At 34.6% G+C, this 18,005-nt stretch overlaps 2 protein-coding genes across 2 annotated transcripts in view; both read right to left on the bottom strand.

Annotated features, from left to right (window-relative positions):
- The window catches only part of LOC136817030 (uncharacterized), a 53,445-nt gene extending 40,900 nt beyond the window's left edge, over positions 1-12,545 (bottom strand). Inside the window, exon 1 of the mRNA XM_067073375.1 lies at positions 12,423-12,545. The gene's annotated coding sequence lies outside the window, so the exon portion shown is untranslated. The remainder of the gene's footprint in view (positions 1-12,422) is intronic.
- Positions 12,546-14,766: 2,221 nt separating this feature from the next.
- LOC136817029 (degenerin deg-1-like) lies at positions 14,767-16,778 on the bottom strand. The gene has a single exon (XM_067073374.1). The coding sequence runs from the start codon at positions 16,716-16,718 to the stop codon at positions 15,159-15,161; it is 1,560 nt and encodes a 519-aa protein (XP_066929475.1). The 5' UTR covers positions 16,719-16,778; the 3' UTR covers positions 14,767-15,158.
- Between the last annotated feature and the right edge of the window lie 1,227 nt (positions 16,779-18,005).

Genomic DNA, 18,005 nt, shown 5'->3' with positions numbered 1-18,005 from the left:
TGCCAGCCCAAAAATATATCCTTATAAAATTAATATATTCTTTTATCCTTAAATCAGTTGAAACTATTTCGAATCGCATTTTAACTAAGATTTCTCGCAAAATTAAGTTTTTCAAAATCAACAGACCAGCCTCTTTCTGTTCTTATGAAGTTATAAATTGATGTTTTTGCTTCCAATGATGGTACATCAAAGAAAAGCCGCTTTGAATAGATTTATAAAAGATTTCAACGACCATTTAGGTCATTACCGAGACGTTTTCTCTCCATCTGTATCTGTATTACCTTCATGAATAAATAAAGGTCCAAAACCTTGAGAGTGGAAATTCAAAATCCGATTACTTTTCAGGTCAGCCTTTGGACCATCAAAAATCTGATTTGGACGGATTCCAAATGCTTTTACTAACAATGACATTGACAACGAATTCCTTTAAAGATTCTTAAGAGTTGATAGAGGCCAGTCTTAATTTCAACAGATCATTTACTATTGTCCCTTAAAAGACTGCCCAAAAACTGGTTAAATTTTCAGGTACTTAAAATTGCTTGGAGAGTCACTTATTAAAAATTAGGCATAAAATATTAAGTGTTTATAATTGTTTTTACATAAATTTAAACTTTGACACAATAAGATAATAACTTTTAAAAGATTTCTCACAAAGAAATTTGTAATGAAGTAACTTTTAAATGAAGCAAATGTATTATAATCAAATTTATTAAAATAAGTCTAGGAACTAAAAAGAAACTAAATATTAAGAAAAAGGAAAACTTTTACTTGTCACTTTTGACCAGTGTCCATCCTTCTTTGGTGCACTTATGTAGCTGTTCTGAATTACCAACAAGCCTTGAAGAACTCCGTGAATACAATGCCAAAATTTCTGTTTTAGAAGAATCAAACTCAAGCCAATATGTGAATCCACCATACATTCCAGGCATATTGAAGTAAACTTCTTTATCCTTTGAAACGTCTTCTAAAAGGACTGACAGGATTGGTAAAATCACATTATACTTCTGAACCAATGAAGCAACTCTTTCCAGAATGACTTCATGAAAATTTGCCTGCAACAATTTCATCTCCAAGTGAAGGAAATTCATCTTGTAAGATGGTGAAAACAAAGCTTTGATATTTTTTGGCGTGCCTGAATCCAAATGATCAATTGGTAACTTTCCTTCTCCGTCTGGTAATGAAAGAGGATATTGATCGATAGCCATCTTCTGGACAATTGGTAAAGGTGCTTTGAAATAAGCGGCATGATGGACGATGGTCCAGCGCCTACTTGGATAAACTCTTTGATCACTTTTTATGTCTTCATTCCAAATGTAGTGTTTTCTGTATTTCTTTAGACCATAAAGACATTCATTCCATTGTTCTGTTGTAGCTTTTTCATTCAAATTGGGTATATATTATATTTTCGATCAAATGTGTGACTTCATTTGGAAATTGAAGGAACCCAATCCAAGACATTTTGGATCTAGATGAGAAATAATCAGCTTCAGAATTGTTATTTCATGTTATCTGGTATGCTTGTATGTGGTGTAATGGATTTGTGACTGTACCTTGATGATAGCATGCTGATAGGATGCAAGATATGAACACTGGAGGTGACATTGAACATTTTGAATGTTGACCTGATAATGAATTATTCTGGAATGAGTTGTCATGAATATCTCAGCTTGTCAATAATTCCATAGCCTTTGTCTTGTGATGTTGTCTTTTAAAGTGGAACAAGTAATTGATTACAGGATGTAGTTTTGAGGAACAGTTATTACAATGTTGATGTATGTTAATCATCCCTTGTATGCTTCATTTTTACCAAAAAGATCTCTTTGGTTGTCAAAGTCTGGTAGGTAGATTTAACTCCTTTAAAACACCACAACAAAGTTTCCTTGGGAAATACAAGTGATTGATTTTCCTCAGAAAATACAAGTGAATACAAGTGAAAGTTACCTTGGAAAGAACAAGAGAAGCATTTTCCTTTGGGAATACAAGGGAATCATTTTCCTAGGATAATACAATTGTATCATTTTCCTTGGAAAATACAAATTTTCTTTTCCTTGGAAAATACAAACAAACACCATTCACAATTGAAGTCTGAAAAATTCTCATCACAATGATACCAAATTATTTCTAAAAACTTTGATAGAAATTCATCAAAGACAGATTTGATTTCTTATTTTCGTGCACTTTGTTAGCTTTTAATATAATTATGCAGTCATGATGCTGTTATAGGGGCTATTTGAAAATTGGTCATCATTTAGGTCAATAATAAAAAGTTTACAAAAACACCCGTTAATATTTGATTTAGTTTTAATTAGGCTTATGCTATGGGAAAATGACATTTAATACCAAGGCAGGTCCTAATTTTTCTTAGATTTTGCACCATTTGTACACCTCTCTGGAAAAATTTAGTGTCGGAAGGAAATTTTCATTATAGCCCTTGTATCATTAGAATTGCTAGAAAATTCTGAGCAAGAAAATATAGGTATCTTTTGATATAAAAGAGGTCTCCCCAAAATATAAGCCCCTAAAGTTTATGCATAATTCGACCTAAAACATAAGAATTTCGTCATACCACGCTAATTATACAACTTTTTTAAAGCAACAACAAAAGAAATCCATTACATGTTTTTTTTTTATAAGGCAAATACTTTTTTATTTATTGGTTTATGGATCCGCCGACGTTATTTTTGCCAAAATAAAAAAATAATAAAATAGAGATTTCAAAAACTTTTATTTACTTTTTCTCCTCCGACCTTCAAAAAAGAAGAAATAAATAAAAAACCTATACTTAAAACAGGAAAACAAAAGAAAAGAAGAGAATGAGAGAGAGGGAGTTAAATGATCTAACACAGCTGTGCCCTATTCTGCCAATGTAAAGATACTTTGATCCTTCCCTTAATGTCAGGGAACTTCCCTATGGAATTTCCCTATCCACAAAAAAACAAACTTTTCTTCATTTTTTTTCTTTCTTTTGTAATCGCTTTTATTTAAAGTTCTTTATGTGATCAGGGGGGGTCAAGCCTCAGGGTACTAAAGCATAGCCGGTGGGGTGGGTGTTTTTCCAAAAAAAATTTGATAAGTACCCGGGTACTTTTTGGGTGGGTGGGGAGCCAAGTTTGTTTAATCAAACAAGTACCCGGGTACTAATTGGGTGGGTCTTATGTGAATTTTCTTTGTAATTCTGCCAAAATAGTCACATGGGCCAGATTTCTACACTTTGATACCACCAGGTAAAGTAGAAAACTCAAAAATTCTGATTTATATCCTATCTTGGCTTCTTTTATTTCAAAAGCTTTCTTACGTTATTACAGTATAGTTGTGGGTTTACTTCTTTATTCAGCTTTATTAAAAAAACCTGTTTAGAAACTTTCTTGTTTTTTAGCCATTTTCGTATTATATTATTTTGTTTCTATTTACCACAATAGGTTGCTTGATTGCATGCTTTGACCTGATAATAACTTCTCTAAGACATTCTGGGTGGGCACTCACAACAAAGCTCAGGGGCCCCTGCAAAGCTCAATGAAGTATAACAAATGGAGTTTAGATTAAAAGTGTTACAGATTCTCGTTTTTAAAGTGAATTTTACTTGGGTCTATTGCAACTGGTTATATTTAGTTTATATTAGTTTCTTATTTTATGTTTAGTTTTGCTAATTTACTCTGGTTTATACTTTTTATATTTCCAGATATTTCAGAAACTAGATCTTTTGTTAAAACTGTTCTAAGATTTTGTAAGATTGTGAAAAAGTGCTTTTACATTGTTTTCATCTGTTTTCATGTTTAAAAAATAAGGCAATCAATATACCCGAATGTATTACTGTAAATTACGCCTGGCTTATTAGTTGGGCTAATAGTAAAGGAAAATTAAAATTAACAGTTATAAGGGTGGGTTTAATTTTGATGAGTGTAGAATTGAGAAAGATTAATAAGTAATAAATTTATTTTTTGTAGGTATAGGGTCTAAGAAGGAAAAGTCCTTAAGTACCCGGGTACTTTTTGGGTTGGTATGGGGTCTAGAAGAGAAAAGTCCTTAAGTACCCGGGTACTTATTTGGGTGGGTGGTATGAGTCAAAAACTTTTTTAGATAAGTACCCTCTCTAGGCTATGCTTTAGTACCCTGAGGCTTGACCCCCCCTGATGTGATTGTTAAAATTCAAGAGTAGATATAAAAATAGGCATACCAGAAAAATGGGATGGGGGAACCTAAGTGGGAACCCTAAAGTGGGAACCCTAGGGGTGAACCCTAAATGGGAACCTTTGTCAGTTTAACATATACACATATCAGTCTTTATGTGTACATTTTTATGGTTCAGTTTATTTTTAGTGTTTTTTATCCATAGACTCTATCTATAACAACATTTTGCACTTTTCTTGCATCTATTCTTTTGTCTTTAAATCTAAAAAATCTATACTTTAGGAAATTTCATGAAATTTTATTTTATTCTTTCCTCCGATTTCAGATTTTTAAAAAGGAAATAAAAAAAATTTTAAACATCAATTTTATTTTTATTTTTTTTCCATCCTCCTGTCCAAAACTTTTCCTTATAATGTCCGTAAACCAGAAAATAAAAAAGTAATTGCCTAACCATACAAAAATCCGAAAACAGGCTCAGAGATGCTTAGGTCGAAAGCTTAATAAAGCTGAAAAATGCTTAAGGGATGCTTAAATCCAAAGCATAAATTTAGGGAAATACTGAAAATCCGTAAAATTCCAGCCAAAAAAAGCCAAAATGGGCTCTTCCAGAAAAAATCCGTTCATGGGGGGTGGAGGATATATTATTTTCTTCATGAATTACCCCTGGACATTTTGATTTTTAACCCCCTGAACATGGGTTATACCCCTGGACAAACATCAAATCAATCCCGTGGACACAAAAAATTACCCCTGGACATTGGAATTCACCCCCTGGACATTGCAATTTTTTGGTATTTTTTCAATACCCCTGGACAATTCATCCTCCACCCCCCATGAACGGATTTTTTCTGGAAGGGCCCAATCAGGAAAAAAACATTTTTCGTAGGCCCAATTAATGCTTGCGATATGCTTAATTTTTCCCCATATCTGAGCCTAGATATGCTTATAAGTGCAATGCTTATAAAAAAAACATGTAGCTCGAAACAAACTCCCTTAAGGGCAAAGGACCTGGTATATGACAAGCCGTTTGTCTATTGTTCTGAAGAAGCTGTTTTTCCATCTCTTTACATTAAACTGGTTGGCTGCAAAATATTTTCATTTTAGATTTTTAGATTTTTTTTTACAGTCTTGATTTTTCTTTTTAAGCATCAGAAATACAAAACTTGTATGTGTTTTGCTAGGTTTGTTAATTTTCTTTGTAGGAATAGATTGTTTTTTAGTTTCAAGAAATTAAAATAATACAGCGTAAACTATATACTATCAAAATTTAATCCCCGCGAAAGTATTAGTTTCAAAATTAAAACATTTCAAATAATGGTATGAGTGGGACTTGTCAGAAAAATTCAATCACAAACCCAATGAAAGTAAAAAATCAGCTGATAATCGGTGACAGCAGCAGTTTTTCATTAATGAATGTATAAATATTGTGCTAATTTATTTATGGTAAATTAAATAGCTGAGAAAAAAATTTGCCTTCCTCAAAATTTTTTATTAATTTGTTGAATAGTGAAAAAATATGTGGCTATTATACTTCCATTTTTCCCGACATGTATCGGATTTTTGATTAATTTGAATACTTAACTACTCGAGAGAATAATCTAAAGGCACAAAAAATTCCTGTAGAATATTAAACTTCAACATTATGCAAAATCTGATTCAATTAATTCTGACTGCTCTGGTGTACATTTGTGTGTTTGACCAGAGCCACCTGCTATCCAACAATAACTGCTTGTTAAGAGATGATTAACATCACTCTTATCTGCATTCAACTGAAATTCAATTGTGAAACCACCATACATCCCAGGGATAGCACAATATCCATTGTCGAGAAATTCTATAGCTACTTGAACTTCTAGGGAAACAGATAACTGTGGGAGAATTAAGTCATACTTGTCAACCAAATCTTTGACTCTTCCATTAATCACAGCATGGAAATTTTCTTCAATCTTTTGCAGATTCTCCAAATTTAAGTTTGAAAGGCCATACCTAGGCATGAACAATGCCTTATAATTGCAATCAACATTTACATCAAGATGATCAGCTGGAGTCTTGCCCTCACCATCTTTGATAGACATTGGAATGTGCTTTTCAACCATGAATTCGATTATTTCAATAGGAGCATTAAAGTGAGCTGCATGATGTTGGATGGTCCACATTTTGCTTGGGAAGGGAGACTTTTCATTTGTTCCATAATTGCAAAGATAACGCTTGAAAAGGTCCTTGTGCACCATTTCTTTAACAACATCTTTCCAATCGTCTTCACTAGATTCTTTTGTCAAACTAACAACCTGCTCAATTATTTCCTTTTCAGGTTTAATTAAGGCTTCCCATTTAGCCATTTTGAGTATTTTAATATTATAGTGGGTAATTCTTTGGAAGAAATATTTAAGAAATTAGATGCATACAGGATGTTCCAAAGTGTCAGGGTGTGTCCCAAGTGTCAGACCACTTCAATAAATAAAATAGAAGTATATTTTGTATTTTTTTTTTTCAATGCGATAATTAAAACTTTTGATTGACTTAAAGTAATTTCAAAGCTTTAGACACCAAAAATGAAATTACGAAAAATCACAATTTTGTTAGAAAAATCACATCTTTAATTTCTTTACATTTCAAAAAGGTAAATGATAAAATAAATTTCGGTAAATAATTAAGCATAAAAGAAAAGAAAATGTTACTAATAATTATTTGCAATAAATAAATTTGTTTTAAATAAATTTATGTCTAAATAGGGTTTAAATTAGGTTTGAATAAATAAAGGTCCAAAACCTTGAGAGTGGAAATTCAAAATCTGATTACTTTTCAGGTCAGCCTTTGGACCATCAAAAATCTGATTTGGACAGATTACAAAACGCTTTTACTAAACAATGACATCGACAACCAATTTCTTTAAAGATTCTTAAGAGTTGATAGAGCCAGTCTTAATCTCAACAGGTCATTTACTATTGTCCCTTAAAAGACTGCCCCAAAACTGGTTAAATTTTCAGGTATTTCAAATTGCTTGGAGAGTCAATCATTAAAAATTAGGCATAAAATAAGAGTTTGTATTTGTTTGTAGATAAATTTAAACTTTAACACAATAAGATAATGACTTTTAAAAGATTTCTCACAGGGAAAGTTATAATGAAGAAATTTTTAAATGAAGCAGATGTATAATTAAACTTAAAAACAAAGCTATAAAACTAAAGAGAAAATAAATCTTAAGATTAAGGAAACCATTACTTGTCACTTTTGACCAGTGTCCATCCTTCTTTGGTGCACTTATGTAACTGTTCTGAATTACCAACAAGCCTTGAAGAACTCCGTGAATACAATGCCAAAATTTCTGTTTTAGAAGAATCAAACTCAAGCCAATATGTGAATCCACCATACATTCCAGGCATATTGAAGTAAACTTCTTTATCCTTTGAAACGTCTTCTAAAAGGACTGACAGGATTGGTAAAATCACATTATACTTCTGAACCAATGAAGCAACTCTTTCCAGAATGACTTCATGAAAATTTGCCTGCAACAATTTCATCTCCAAGTGAAGGAAATTCATCTTGTAAGATGGTGAAAACAAAGCTTTGATATTTTTTGGCGTGCCTGAATCCAAATGATCAATTGGTAACTTTCCTTCTCCGTCTGGTAATGAAAGAGGATATTGATCGATAGCCATCTTCTGGACAATTGGTAAAGGTGCTTTGAAATAAGCGGCATGATGGACGATGGTCCAGCGCCTACTTGGATAAACTCTTTGATCATTTTTTATGTCTTCATTCCAAATGTAGTGTTTTCTGTATTTCTTTAGACCATAAAGACATTCATTCCATTGTTCTGTTGTAGCCTTTTCATTCAAATTGGGTATTATATTTTCGATCAAATGTGTGACTTCATTTGGAAATTGAAGGAACCCAATCCAAGACATTTTGGATCTAGATGAGAAATAATCAGCTTCAGAATTGTTATTTCATGTTATCTGGTATGCTTGTATGTGGTGTAATGGATTTGTGACTGTACCTTGATGATAGCATGCTGATAGGATGCAAGATATGGACACTGGAGGTGACATTGAACATTTTGAATGTTGACCTGATAATGAATTATTCTGGAATGAGTTGTCATGAATATCTCAGCTTGTCAATAATTCCATAGCCTTTGGGTTGTGATGTTGTCTTTTAAAGTGGAACAAGTAATTGATTACAGGATGTTGTTTCGAGGAACAGCTATTACAATGTTGATGTATGTTAATCATCCCTTGTATGCATCATTTTTACCAAAAAGATCTCTTTGGTTGTCAAAGTCTGGTAGGTAGATTTAAGGAGATAACTCCTTTAAAAAATCACATTAATGTTTCCTTGGGAAATACAAGTGATTGATTTTCCTCAGAAAATACAAGTGAATTAGTTACCTCTAAAAGAACAAGAGAAAGGGGGGGGGGTCGGTACTAAAATTTCAGACATCATGACTTTTAGTGACGTGGTGGTATTACAAAAAAAGCCTAAAAGTATTTTAGTACCATGTATACTAAAATCCCAAATTAGGTGGGGTCTTCAAGAAATTTAAGAAAAATTTTAGTACATGAGTACTAAAAAAAACCACCTAATTTTAGGAAATTTAACTACTGTCGAACGTGCTAACCGCACTGGCTCAACTTCAGTATCTTTGAAATCATTCGTAGGCCCAATTGTAAACTTAATGGCTTAAGAAAAATTATAGCATTTTGGGTTTTAGCTTCGTTTTGGCGAAAAACTCGTCTACAGGCCCCAAAAATTAAAATTTTGAAAAAAATGAAAAAAAGGCCCCCAGGGATTTGCCCAAGGATCAAGTGTGCAAAATTTCAGCCAAATCGGACCATTTTTGAAGTCTCCAGCCTGCCCCAAAGTTTTAGCCTCGTTTTGGCGAAAAACTCGTCCCCAGGCCCCAAAAATTAAAATTTTGAAAAAAATGAAAAAATACCCCCAGGGATTTGCCCAAGGATCAAGTGTGCAAAATTTCAGCCAAATCGGACCATTTTTGAAGTCTCCAGCCTGCCCCAAAGTTTTAGCCTCATTTTGGCGAAAACCTGTCCCTAGGCCCCAAAAATTAAAATTTTGAAAAAATGAAAAAAACACTCCCAGGGATTTGCCCAAGGATCAAGTGTGCAAAATTTCAGCCAAATCGGACCATTTTTGAAGTCTCCAGCCTGCCCCAAAGTTTTAGCCTCGTTTTGGCAAAAAACTCGTCCCCAGGCCCCAAAAAATTAAAATTTTGAAAAAATGAAAAAAACAACCCCCAGGGATTTGCCCAAGGATCAAGTGTGCAAAATTTCAGCCCAATCGGACCATTTTTGAAGTCTCCAGTCTGCCCCAAAGTTTTGGTGACAGACACACACACAGACACACACACAGACAGACATTCTCAGATTCTAGCTCAATTGAAGTTGAGAATTGACTGAGCATTATAGGCAAAATTAAAAAATAAAAACTCTCTATATAAGATTTAAATACGTCCCTGTGTCACAAATTAAGCAAAAATTTTGTCCCCTGTGGTAAAATACTCTTGAATTTCAGCCCCACTTGAAAATAGACTTTGATTTCATCCCAACTCAAAATTCCATGTTTAAAAATTGCACTCCAAAACCATATCCCCACTGAGTTTTTAACCTTGGAACAATAGAATTTCTATCCCCATTAGCATCTCAATAGGAAATTTTATCTCAACTGAGGAAAAAGGTTCCTTTGGGGCTGTGAAACACCCATGTTTCAATTTAATTGTTCTGCTTTTATATACTATGGAATAAAAAATGTTTTCGAAGTTGAATGCTTTGTTTTTTTGTAAAGAACCGTGGATAACTGGATAGAAAAAAAATAACAAGCTGTAAATTAGAGGTGAAAAATAACCAAACAATCTTTGCAATAACTAAAGTAGAGCAGAGCAAAAGTGTCTTGACTGTTTCTGAGTCTTTATCTAGAAGAGATAGAGATAGATCAGGTTCATTGACAGCTTAAATAACCAGAGTTGGCATTTTGTTGAAAGTCCAAAGACCTGCATTCTTCAAACGGAATTCCAAAATAAGCCTTATTTAGGTGGTCACTATGCTAAAATGTCAATTCAAAAATTAGGTGGGGGTATGTCAAAAATTGTCAAAAAACTTGTAGTACTCATATATGTCTTGGATTTTAGTACCGACCCCCCCCCCCTGCAAGAGAAGCATTTTCCTTTGGGAATACAAGGGAATCATACCTAGATTAATACGACTGAATCATTTTCCTTGGAAAATACAAACAAGCGACATTCACAATTGAGAGCTAGCCTGTGATGCTATTTTCTCAGGATTAATATTAGTCGGTGCAAATGCAAATGCATTAGAGAACTTTATGGTCTTTGGCTTTGAGAAATGGTGTTTTTGGTTGTTTTCATTCCAAACCTGGGGCTTTTTTCTGTGATATTACAAAATTTGTAAATGATATTTAAATGATATTATAGATATGGTAAATGTTGGAGATGTGTGAAACACTCTGCACATTGCAGAGAGGTGTATGAGAATTTTGACATGCAAGAGTCTCCTATTCAATGCCCATTTTTTAACATTCTGCAAAACTACTTAAATGATATTATAGATATGGTAAATGTTGGAGATGTGTGAAACACTCTGCACATTGCAGAGAGGTGTATGAGAATTTTGACATGCAAGAGTCTCCTATTCAATGCCCATTTTTTAACATTCTGCAAAACTACTGAACCAAACAACTCTGCTGTCACACTGGACTTATGGAAGCATAGGATACGAAATTTCTGGTGTTGAATTTTCAAAATTTTTACCACAGGACAATCCAAACGCTAGATGTACATAAGGCAAAAATAAAGCTTGGTTCGTTGATTTTCTTTGTAGGAATAGATTTTGCCCCATTTTTGGAGGTATGGGGGGAAATGAAAAATTGGAAATTGGAAGGGAGAAAATAAACAATAAATTTTGGAAATTTTGATTGAACTTTACTGATCTCAACGTAGTCTCATAGAAGACCTGTTTATGCAATAAAATCAGCAAGCCTTACTTGAACAAAACCAATTTTTCAATAAAACTTCATTTTCAAGCAGCTTCAAGGCTATATTTACAAACTTTCCAAAAATTTTAAACTTGATTTAAAGAATTTTTATGTTAACAATATGGGAGAACCGCAGAATTGTCAAATAACTGTAGTGCCCCCCCCCCCCCCAGCGAACGATATTTTTGGGGAGTGCTAAAATGCGCCTCTTATCACTAATTTTGGTGCCCTTTTGCTTGTTACACTGTTACACCTGGCAGTTTTTGACCTAAAAGAGAGAAAGTACCCAAAGATTTTGGTGTTTGCGAATAAAATATTTACTTTTAATAGGGGGCGCCAAAATCAAAATTTTCACAAATTGCCTCTCCAGTTTGCCTGAATTTTGGTTGAGCCACCACGCTTCTGCACCTTTCTCTGTTACTTTCATTTGTTTGTTCTAACAATGCTTTTTTATTGCCCTTAAAAGGCAGTCCTGGACAGTCTGCTGCATCAACAGGGTTGTTGGACCAAGAGAATTATCTGAGTTTGAACTGCTGAGCATAGTTTGAAAACACTGAAAATATGTCAAATGGGGCATCAAATACCTAATGCACACGCATCTGTTTTGCTATCCATAAAATAAAATCCATAAAATTTGCTCTATTTTCTTGCCAAGTACTGAAAAACACTCTTCTTTTATTTACGATGGAAAATTGGCCTTCTTTAGAGCATAGAGCAATCAAACGCAGTCGAAAGGCGATTAAACGGCAATCGAACGCAGTTGAACGACAATCGAATGCAGTCAAACAACAATCGAACCAATCGATTATTACCGAGAATTTTGACGTTCAATTGAGATTCGATTGCGTTCCACAATCGAATTTCAATCGGTCGATGGCGTTCGATTTGGTTCGACTGGTTCGATCGTCGATTCCGTTCGATTGAGATCGTCTGGAAAAGACTTTATTTATATACTGAAGCTCAACTACTTTTTTGTCTTTAATAATTCTGATGGGGGAAGTCAGAAAGCAAAGATAGTATATAGAAAATTTTCTGACTAGACTTTATTTAAGTTAGGAGCTTTCAACTATTATAAACTTCTGACTTGAAAAAAACTTATTCTTTGAAAACCAATCCCAATCGAATCCAATAGCAATAGTAAAAAGCAACTTATGAATATTAAAAAGTAGGATTTGTGACACTCAATAATAAATCGTCCAAACATATCCGACCGACCATTCTGTTAAATTTATGTAATGGAGGATTTACAAAATATAGGTTATGTTTGAAAAGAGATGAATACTTACATTTAGATTTGACGATTTTACTGGGGTTCGAACTCTTGCACCATCCGATTCTGAAGTTCGGGCTTCTCAGCAAAATGTGCGCTAGTCTAGTCACTTTACACAACTTTTCAACAGCGCGCCTTTTTTTCTTTTAAATAAAACAATTGATCAACTTTAAAGAAAAAAGATAAGAATTAGAGTAAGTTTCTTAGCTAAGATAACGCCATCAACGCCTCTACATACCGCCCATGAAAGGTTGCAGCGAGCTGTCCCTGTCCCATAAAGTCGTTGGTTCGAGCCGGATTTGGGATTTGAATTTTTTCACTTTTCGTTTTCAAAAATTATAAGAAAACAACAAAATAAAAAAATATATGCTAAAACCGATCAAAGTTTTTTAAACTATAAAAAAACAATTTGTCAGTTGTTAAGAAACCGAGTTTACTTGTACTAAGCCAGATATTCAGTCACAACTTACCATCAGATATTACTAAGTGACAAAGTGACTGAATCAATCTGGCTTAGATTTCTAGGCTATGAATCTAGTGCGTAGTGGCAAGTAATTGCTACCACCCCCTACCACCTAAGGCAAAGCCAAAATATGAACCCTGACCCTGCCAAATTAGGTGTTTGCCCGGGTGTTTGCTAGTATTTCTTGAAGGGTGGGAGGGGGCCCTTGTCCAAACGGCTGCGGTCGCATTTTTTGAGGGGAGAGCAGATTAAATGGCGAAATGGAATGGATCAAAAACGTTGACAGCATTATTTTTTATCAGCATCATATTTATCAAATCGGAATCCTGATTGATCTTCAGGTTTAAACATTGAGCCGAAGGTAGAAGGTGAATTCGTGAATTTTCAGCCTGCCCCAAGCAAAAAGTTATACCTTATAATTTTCGTCTAGAATAATTTTGAAAAAATGCGTAAAATTCATGAAATCTTGGTCCACTGCCTGGCTGAGAGTATAGGCTGAAAGCCCGTAAAAACCCCTCTCAAATCGAAATTCCAATGGAATAAAAGGGAAGCATTTGCCATTCTCTCCGAACTTTAAATACGGAAAAACGTTGAAATATCCGTGAAATATATTTTGAACTTGATTGTTTTCCGGGGAACAAGGACACTCATCTCAACAGACCAACAATTATTAGTAGAGAGCGTAAAGGGATATTCTACAGGAAACAAAAACCTAAGTTCTGTAGACTTTATCCATTAATCGTGTTTTTTTACAAATCTCGTTGTTTACATCAAAAATATCAAGAACGGTGCTTTTTATTTTGAAACGATGAAGTTCGATTAAATACTAAACCTGATCAAAAACAAGACAGGACATTGTCTAGCTTCTAAGGATAGGTTTACACTGTAAACACCTCCACCACTGTTTACTCCGCCCCGAACCGAACTCTTTCAAATTTATCCTGCCTCCTGAATTATCCCTTTTTTAGTGATAATATGTAGACGATAGGATCGCCTAGGATAGGATAATCTAGAAGTTTTGAAATATTTGGCCTTTCCGAAAGGCTGGTGTCCTTTTTTGTATGATTTAAAATCCAGCTAAAACCCTGCAAAATCTCAAAATCTTAAAATAATTATAACTCCGGGGGGGGTTACTTAGGCAAAATGGGTGCCGGGTATGTGCGAGCCATAAGGGTACCTTTTCTCATTCCTCAAAAGTCTCTCAAAGGGGTACAAATTCAAAAGTTAGTCTCTGAAAGGGTCCCAAAATCACGAAAATCAAAAATTTCTCTCTCAAAGGGTCACGATTTCCAAAAATTTTGAGCAAAATTTGGTGAAAATCAAACCAAAATTTGGAAAAAATGGACCAAAATTTAGGAAAAAGTCTCTCAAAGGGTCCCAAAATAACCAAAATTTTGTCTCTCAAAGGGTCGATTTTCGATTTTCGGCTCGGACATACCCGTCACCTCGCAAACCTAGTACCCCCCCCCCCGGGATTATAACCTACCATTAATGATACAGTTATCAATTGACTTCAAACTGCGACAGGTTTTATATGAGTTTCTACTACGTGGTTCTTATCATGCTAAATTTGTGCAAAGTTTCAAACTCATAGCACCTCTCACAAAGATTACAGCAGGGGTGCAAAACACCCCTACCTAATAATAGCCCGGTAAAAGGGATAAGCGAAACAAAGTATGCACTGCGTCTTTATAATGATTAAAAAACTAAGAAGCACCCTCCAAGGCCGGCTTGTTTTCTTCAACATTATCTGCTGCATGTTCATTTACAGGAGAAGAGATCATTTAACCTGATAGGTGAAAAAGAGATAAGGACTTAGTTATACATACATCTCCAATGGGTATAAGATATGCCAGTAAATAGAGCGAGGATGGATTGGTATTGTCATGCTATATTTCAATACTATAATATTTTATCAAAATATCTACTATATGATACACGATAAACATGACTAACAGAATTCGTATTCTATTAATGCCTCTTTTTTAATCTTTCCTATTTTTTTTCAATTTATTCCATATTTTGGTTTATAAAAGTCAGTACTGCGTTTGACCAGATGCTTCACTGTATATTATCTTTGTCTGTATTGTTGCGTTGTCTCTTTAATTCATCGTGAGATTTTTAAGGTGGTGTGATTTACCAGCCACACCCATACCAAGTAACAACCTTTGCCATACAAGTCATGCCAACATTTCGATGGATAAATTAAATAAAGTTCCAATGGTTCTTTAAATATTTAAAAATTATTCTAAATATGTCAAATATATTCTAAATGTCATTCACCAGGAATCAAGCAGTTGCTTCTTGAATTCTTTCGCTCATGTATTTTTTAATTTCAGCAAGGATGAAGAAAAAGAGAACCAGGGCCAATTCAACGATTGAAAAGAACGAAGCTCCTAAGTACAATCCAGCCTGTCCACCAAGATCAGAAATCAGGCTAAAGGTATCGTATTTCGTAACCTCCTCTTCGACACTGATTAAGAAATCATCATAAAAGATTGAAAGGTACGCCACGTCATTCTCTAAATCTGTCGTGTTGAAATTGGTTGTATTGAATGATTCTTGCATGTATTGTAGAACGGAGTTTACTTTGACTTTGGAAGGCCATCTAGTTGATGTTAGCAAGGTTTCATAAGAGCTCGATTCACAGGACGGTGGACAATCACAAGACGATTCCGTTAAACGGTACTGGTAATATTTAAGATGCTTTTTAAGGCATGCTTCTTGATCAATTTTACCAGTCATGTTGATAGCAGGTAAAGCACGTGGACCGAGGATCAATCTGAAATATTCTGGTACATCGCCACATTCTAAATACGCTTTGTAGAGGTGACATGAATCTTTGCATAAGGATGGGATATATTTACCTGGAAAAATGTTGTATTTTGTCTCGCGCATTCCGTGCACACATTTGGTTGGTGCCGGTGCAGGTAATCGGGATGATTTCTTTTTTCGGAGAGCAACATTTGTACGAGAGCCTGTTTCAAGGAAGATTGGACGGTATGATAAGTCGGGATATGTGCCTGGTTCGTGGATCAAGACTGCAATATCATCTTGGTCATTTCCACTGAAATGAGGATCGGCTTTTACTTCTATGTCATTACTTGTATTGAAAAACAACATCATTTGTAAGCCAAAGTTTCGTCCGCTTTGCGTTTGGAAGACATTTCCTTCAGGGTTGAATGTGATGCATTTTGGGAGTAGACTAAGTGATTTGAAATGATCGGTATCACAAGTTCTGTATGGATTTCCGAAATGGCAGAAATTACTGTTGGTTTGATTGACAAGTTTCTCATAACCGTTTGAAAATGCTTCAAAGTCTACGTTATTTTTGTGCATACGACGGTGATGATGAAGGTAGTGGTTGACTCCAGACTTTGGTGACTTGTGTTTCTTGGTGAAATGGCGCTCGTTGAGTTCACCGTACACTTTACGCATGTTGCAAATCGTGACACTTGGAAAAGGCATTCGTTTCAAAGCTTTCATTGTGACTCTTTGGAAGATGTCGTGTTGTAGGTAATGCGTGACTGCCACATTAGCAAATTTGACGAAGAATCCAAACCCAATGAGAAACAGAATCATCCAAAAGATTCTGGCAATCCATGATGTGCTTTCTATAGCTCTTGGTAATCCATGTATAGTTAGCGAGGAGATGTTGACATCATCTAAACCTTTTAAGCTCTTCAGGTTTTTGCTATCATCAGTGATGGTGCCAGAACCAGTTTCTGATCGAACTGCTGGTGACTGGCGCCCTGATATTGGCTTACTTTCGATGTCATTGTCCTTCATTGCAAGAGCTTTGCTGTTTTCATTCAAGGGAATCACCTCTGTTTCATTAGGTGACGCCATTTTCAGATTAAGATTCGATCTTTTAACAGCAGAACAGGTCAAACTACTTTGTGACTTCAACTGTTAGATCCTGCCAGAAAATGTTTTGATGTAGTCTTGATTTTTTATATAAATATCAGGAAAATAAATTAATTAAAAAAAGAAAAATGGAAAATAAATCAAAGGATTAAGTGAAAATTTTTCTTTTTAAACAAATTCCCTCATTCAGCTGAATAAAATCGTAAAGAACATTTAAAAGATGCAATTTATTTTCAAAATTTTAAATGAGAAAATATTAATAAGTACATGTTAAATCACCATATGGCGTACTTACAGTAGGGAAAAAGGACAAGCCCCTTTTTCATAAAAATGGGGGAGCTTTATGGCTTTTGGAGCCCATGGTCTTTGATGAAAAGTTCCGACATCCTGAATAGGTTTGAAAGAGAACATAATGTAAGAAAATAAATAGCTTTAGTTGAACTTACAAATTATTTGTTTCCGGACTCTAAATAAATTAAAGCACTCTCGCTGATCGAACATAGGAAGGATAAAAGTTTACAATTGTACAATGGCTTTAAAATGACGTTAAGAATTTATAGATTTCTAAATATGTTCCATTAAAATCACTTAAAGAGGCCCCCCCAGCGGTTGGCGTGATGGCGTGATGGAGGGTTTTTCGTGGCGTGATGGCGTGAAATTTTGAAAAAAGTGGCGTGATGGCGTGAAAATGAAGTGCCGGCGTGATCGTGAAATCGAGTTTTTTTAGGCGTGATGGCGTGAAATTTGCAGTTCAGCGTGATCGTGAAAATTATATTTATTAGTTGAATCGTATTTTTATGTCCATTTTAGCCAATTTAAAGGGTTTAAATTTCAAAATTTTCTTGGTCGGCCCCAACTGGTGGGGCCTCCTATAGATCTCATTTTAAATCATAAAAGAAACGGTGCAAACAGTTCTATTCATCCTTTTATCCTTTTATCCTCATTCATTTATCCTTGTAAACTTCCGATTGTTTTTTGCAGTTGCTAGCTAGTCTTTAAAATAATAAAGTCGAACGCTATCAGAGGGTCGAAAATTGAAAATTTTCTCCGTCAGCGCAAACCATGGTTGCGCTTCCTCCGTAACTAACATTTTCCTCTCTTTCTTACATGTTTATTCTTATAGATGCATCAAAGACATCAGGTCCTTTATTTCAGGAAAACATACATTTGTAGCAAATCCTTAAACAAAAAGAAGCAACAGGTTTATTATGAGGTGTAATTTTAAGCAGATTAATCAAAGGAATCTTATGACGTTTAAATAATATTTTG

Source organism: Clytia hemisphaerica, unplaced genomic scaffold, assembly GCF_902728285.1.
Source record: "Clytia hemisphaerica strain Z4C2 unplaced genomic scaffold, Clytia hemisphaerica genome assembly, whole genome shotgun sequence".
NCBI lineage: Eukaryota > Metazoa > Cnidaria > Hydrozoa > Leptothecata > Clytiidae > Clytia > Clytia hemisphaerica.
This window is presented reverse-complemented; position numbering and strand designations above follow the sequence as displayed.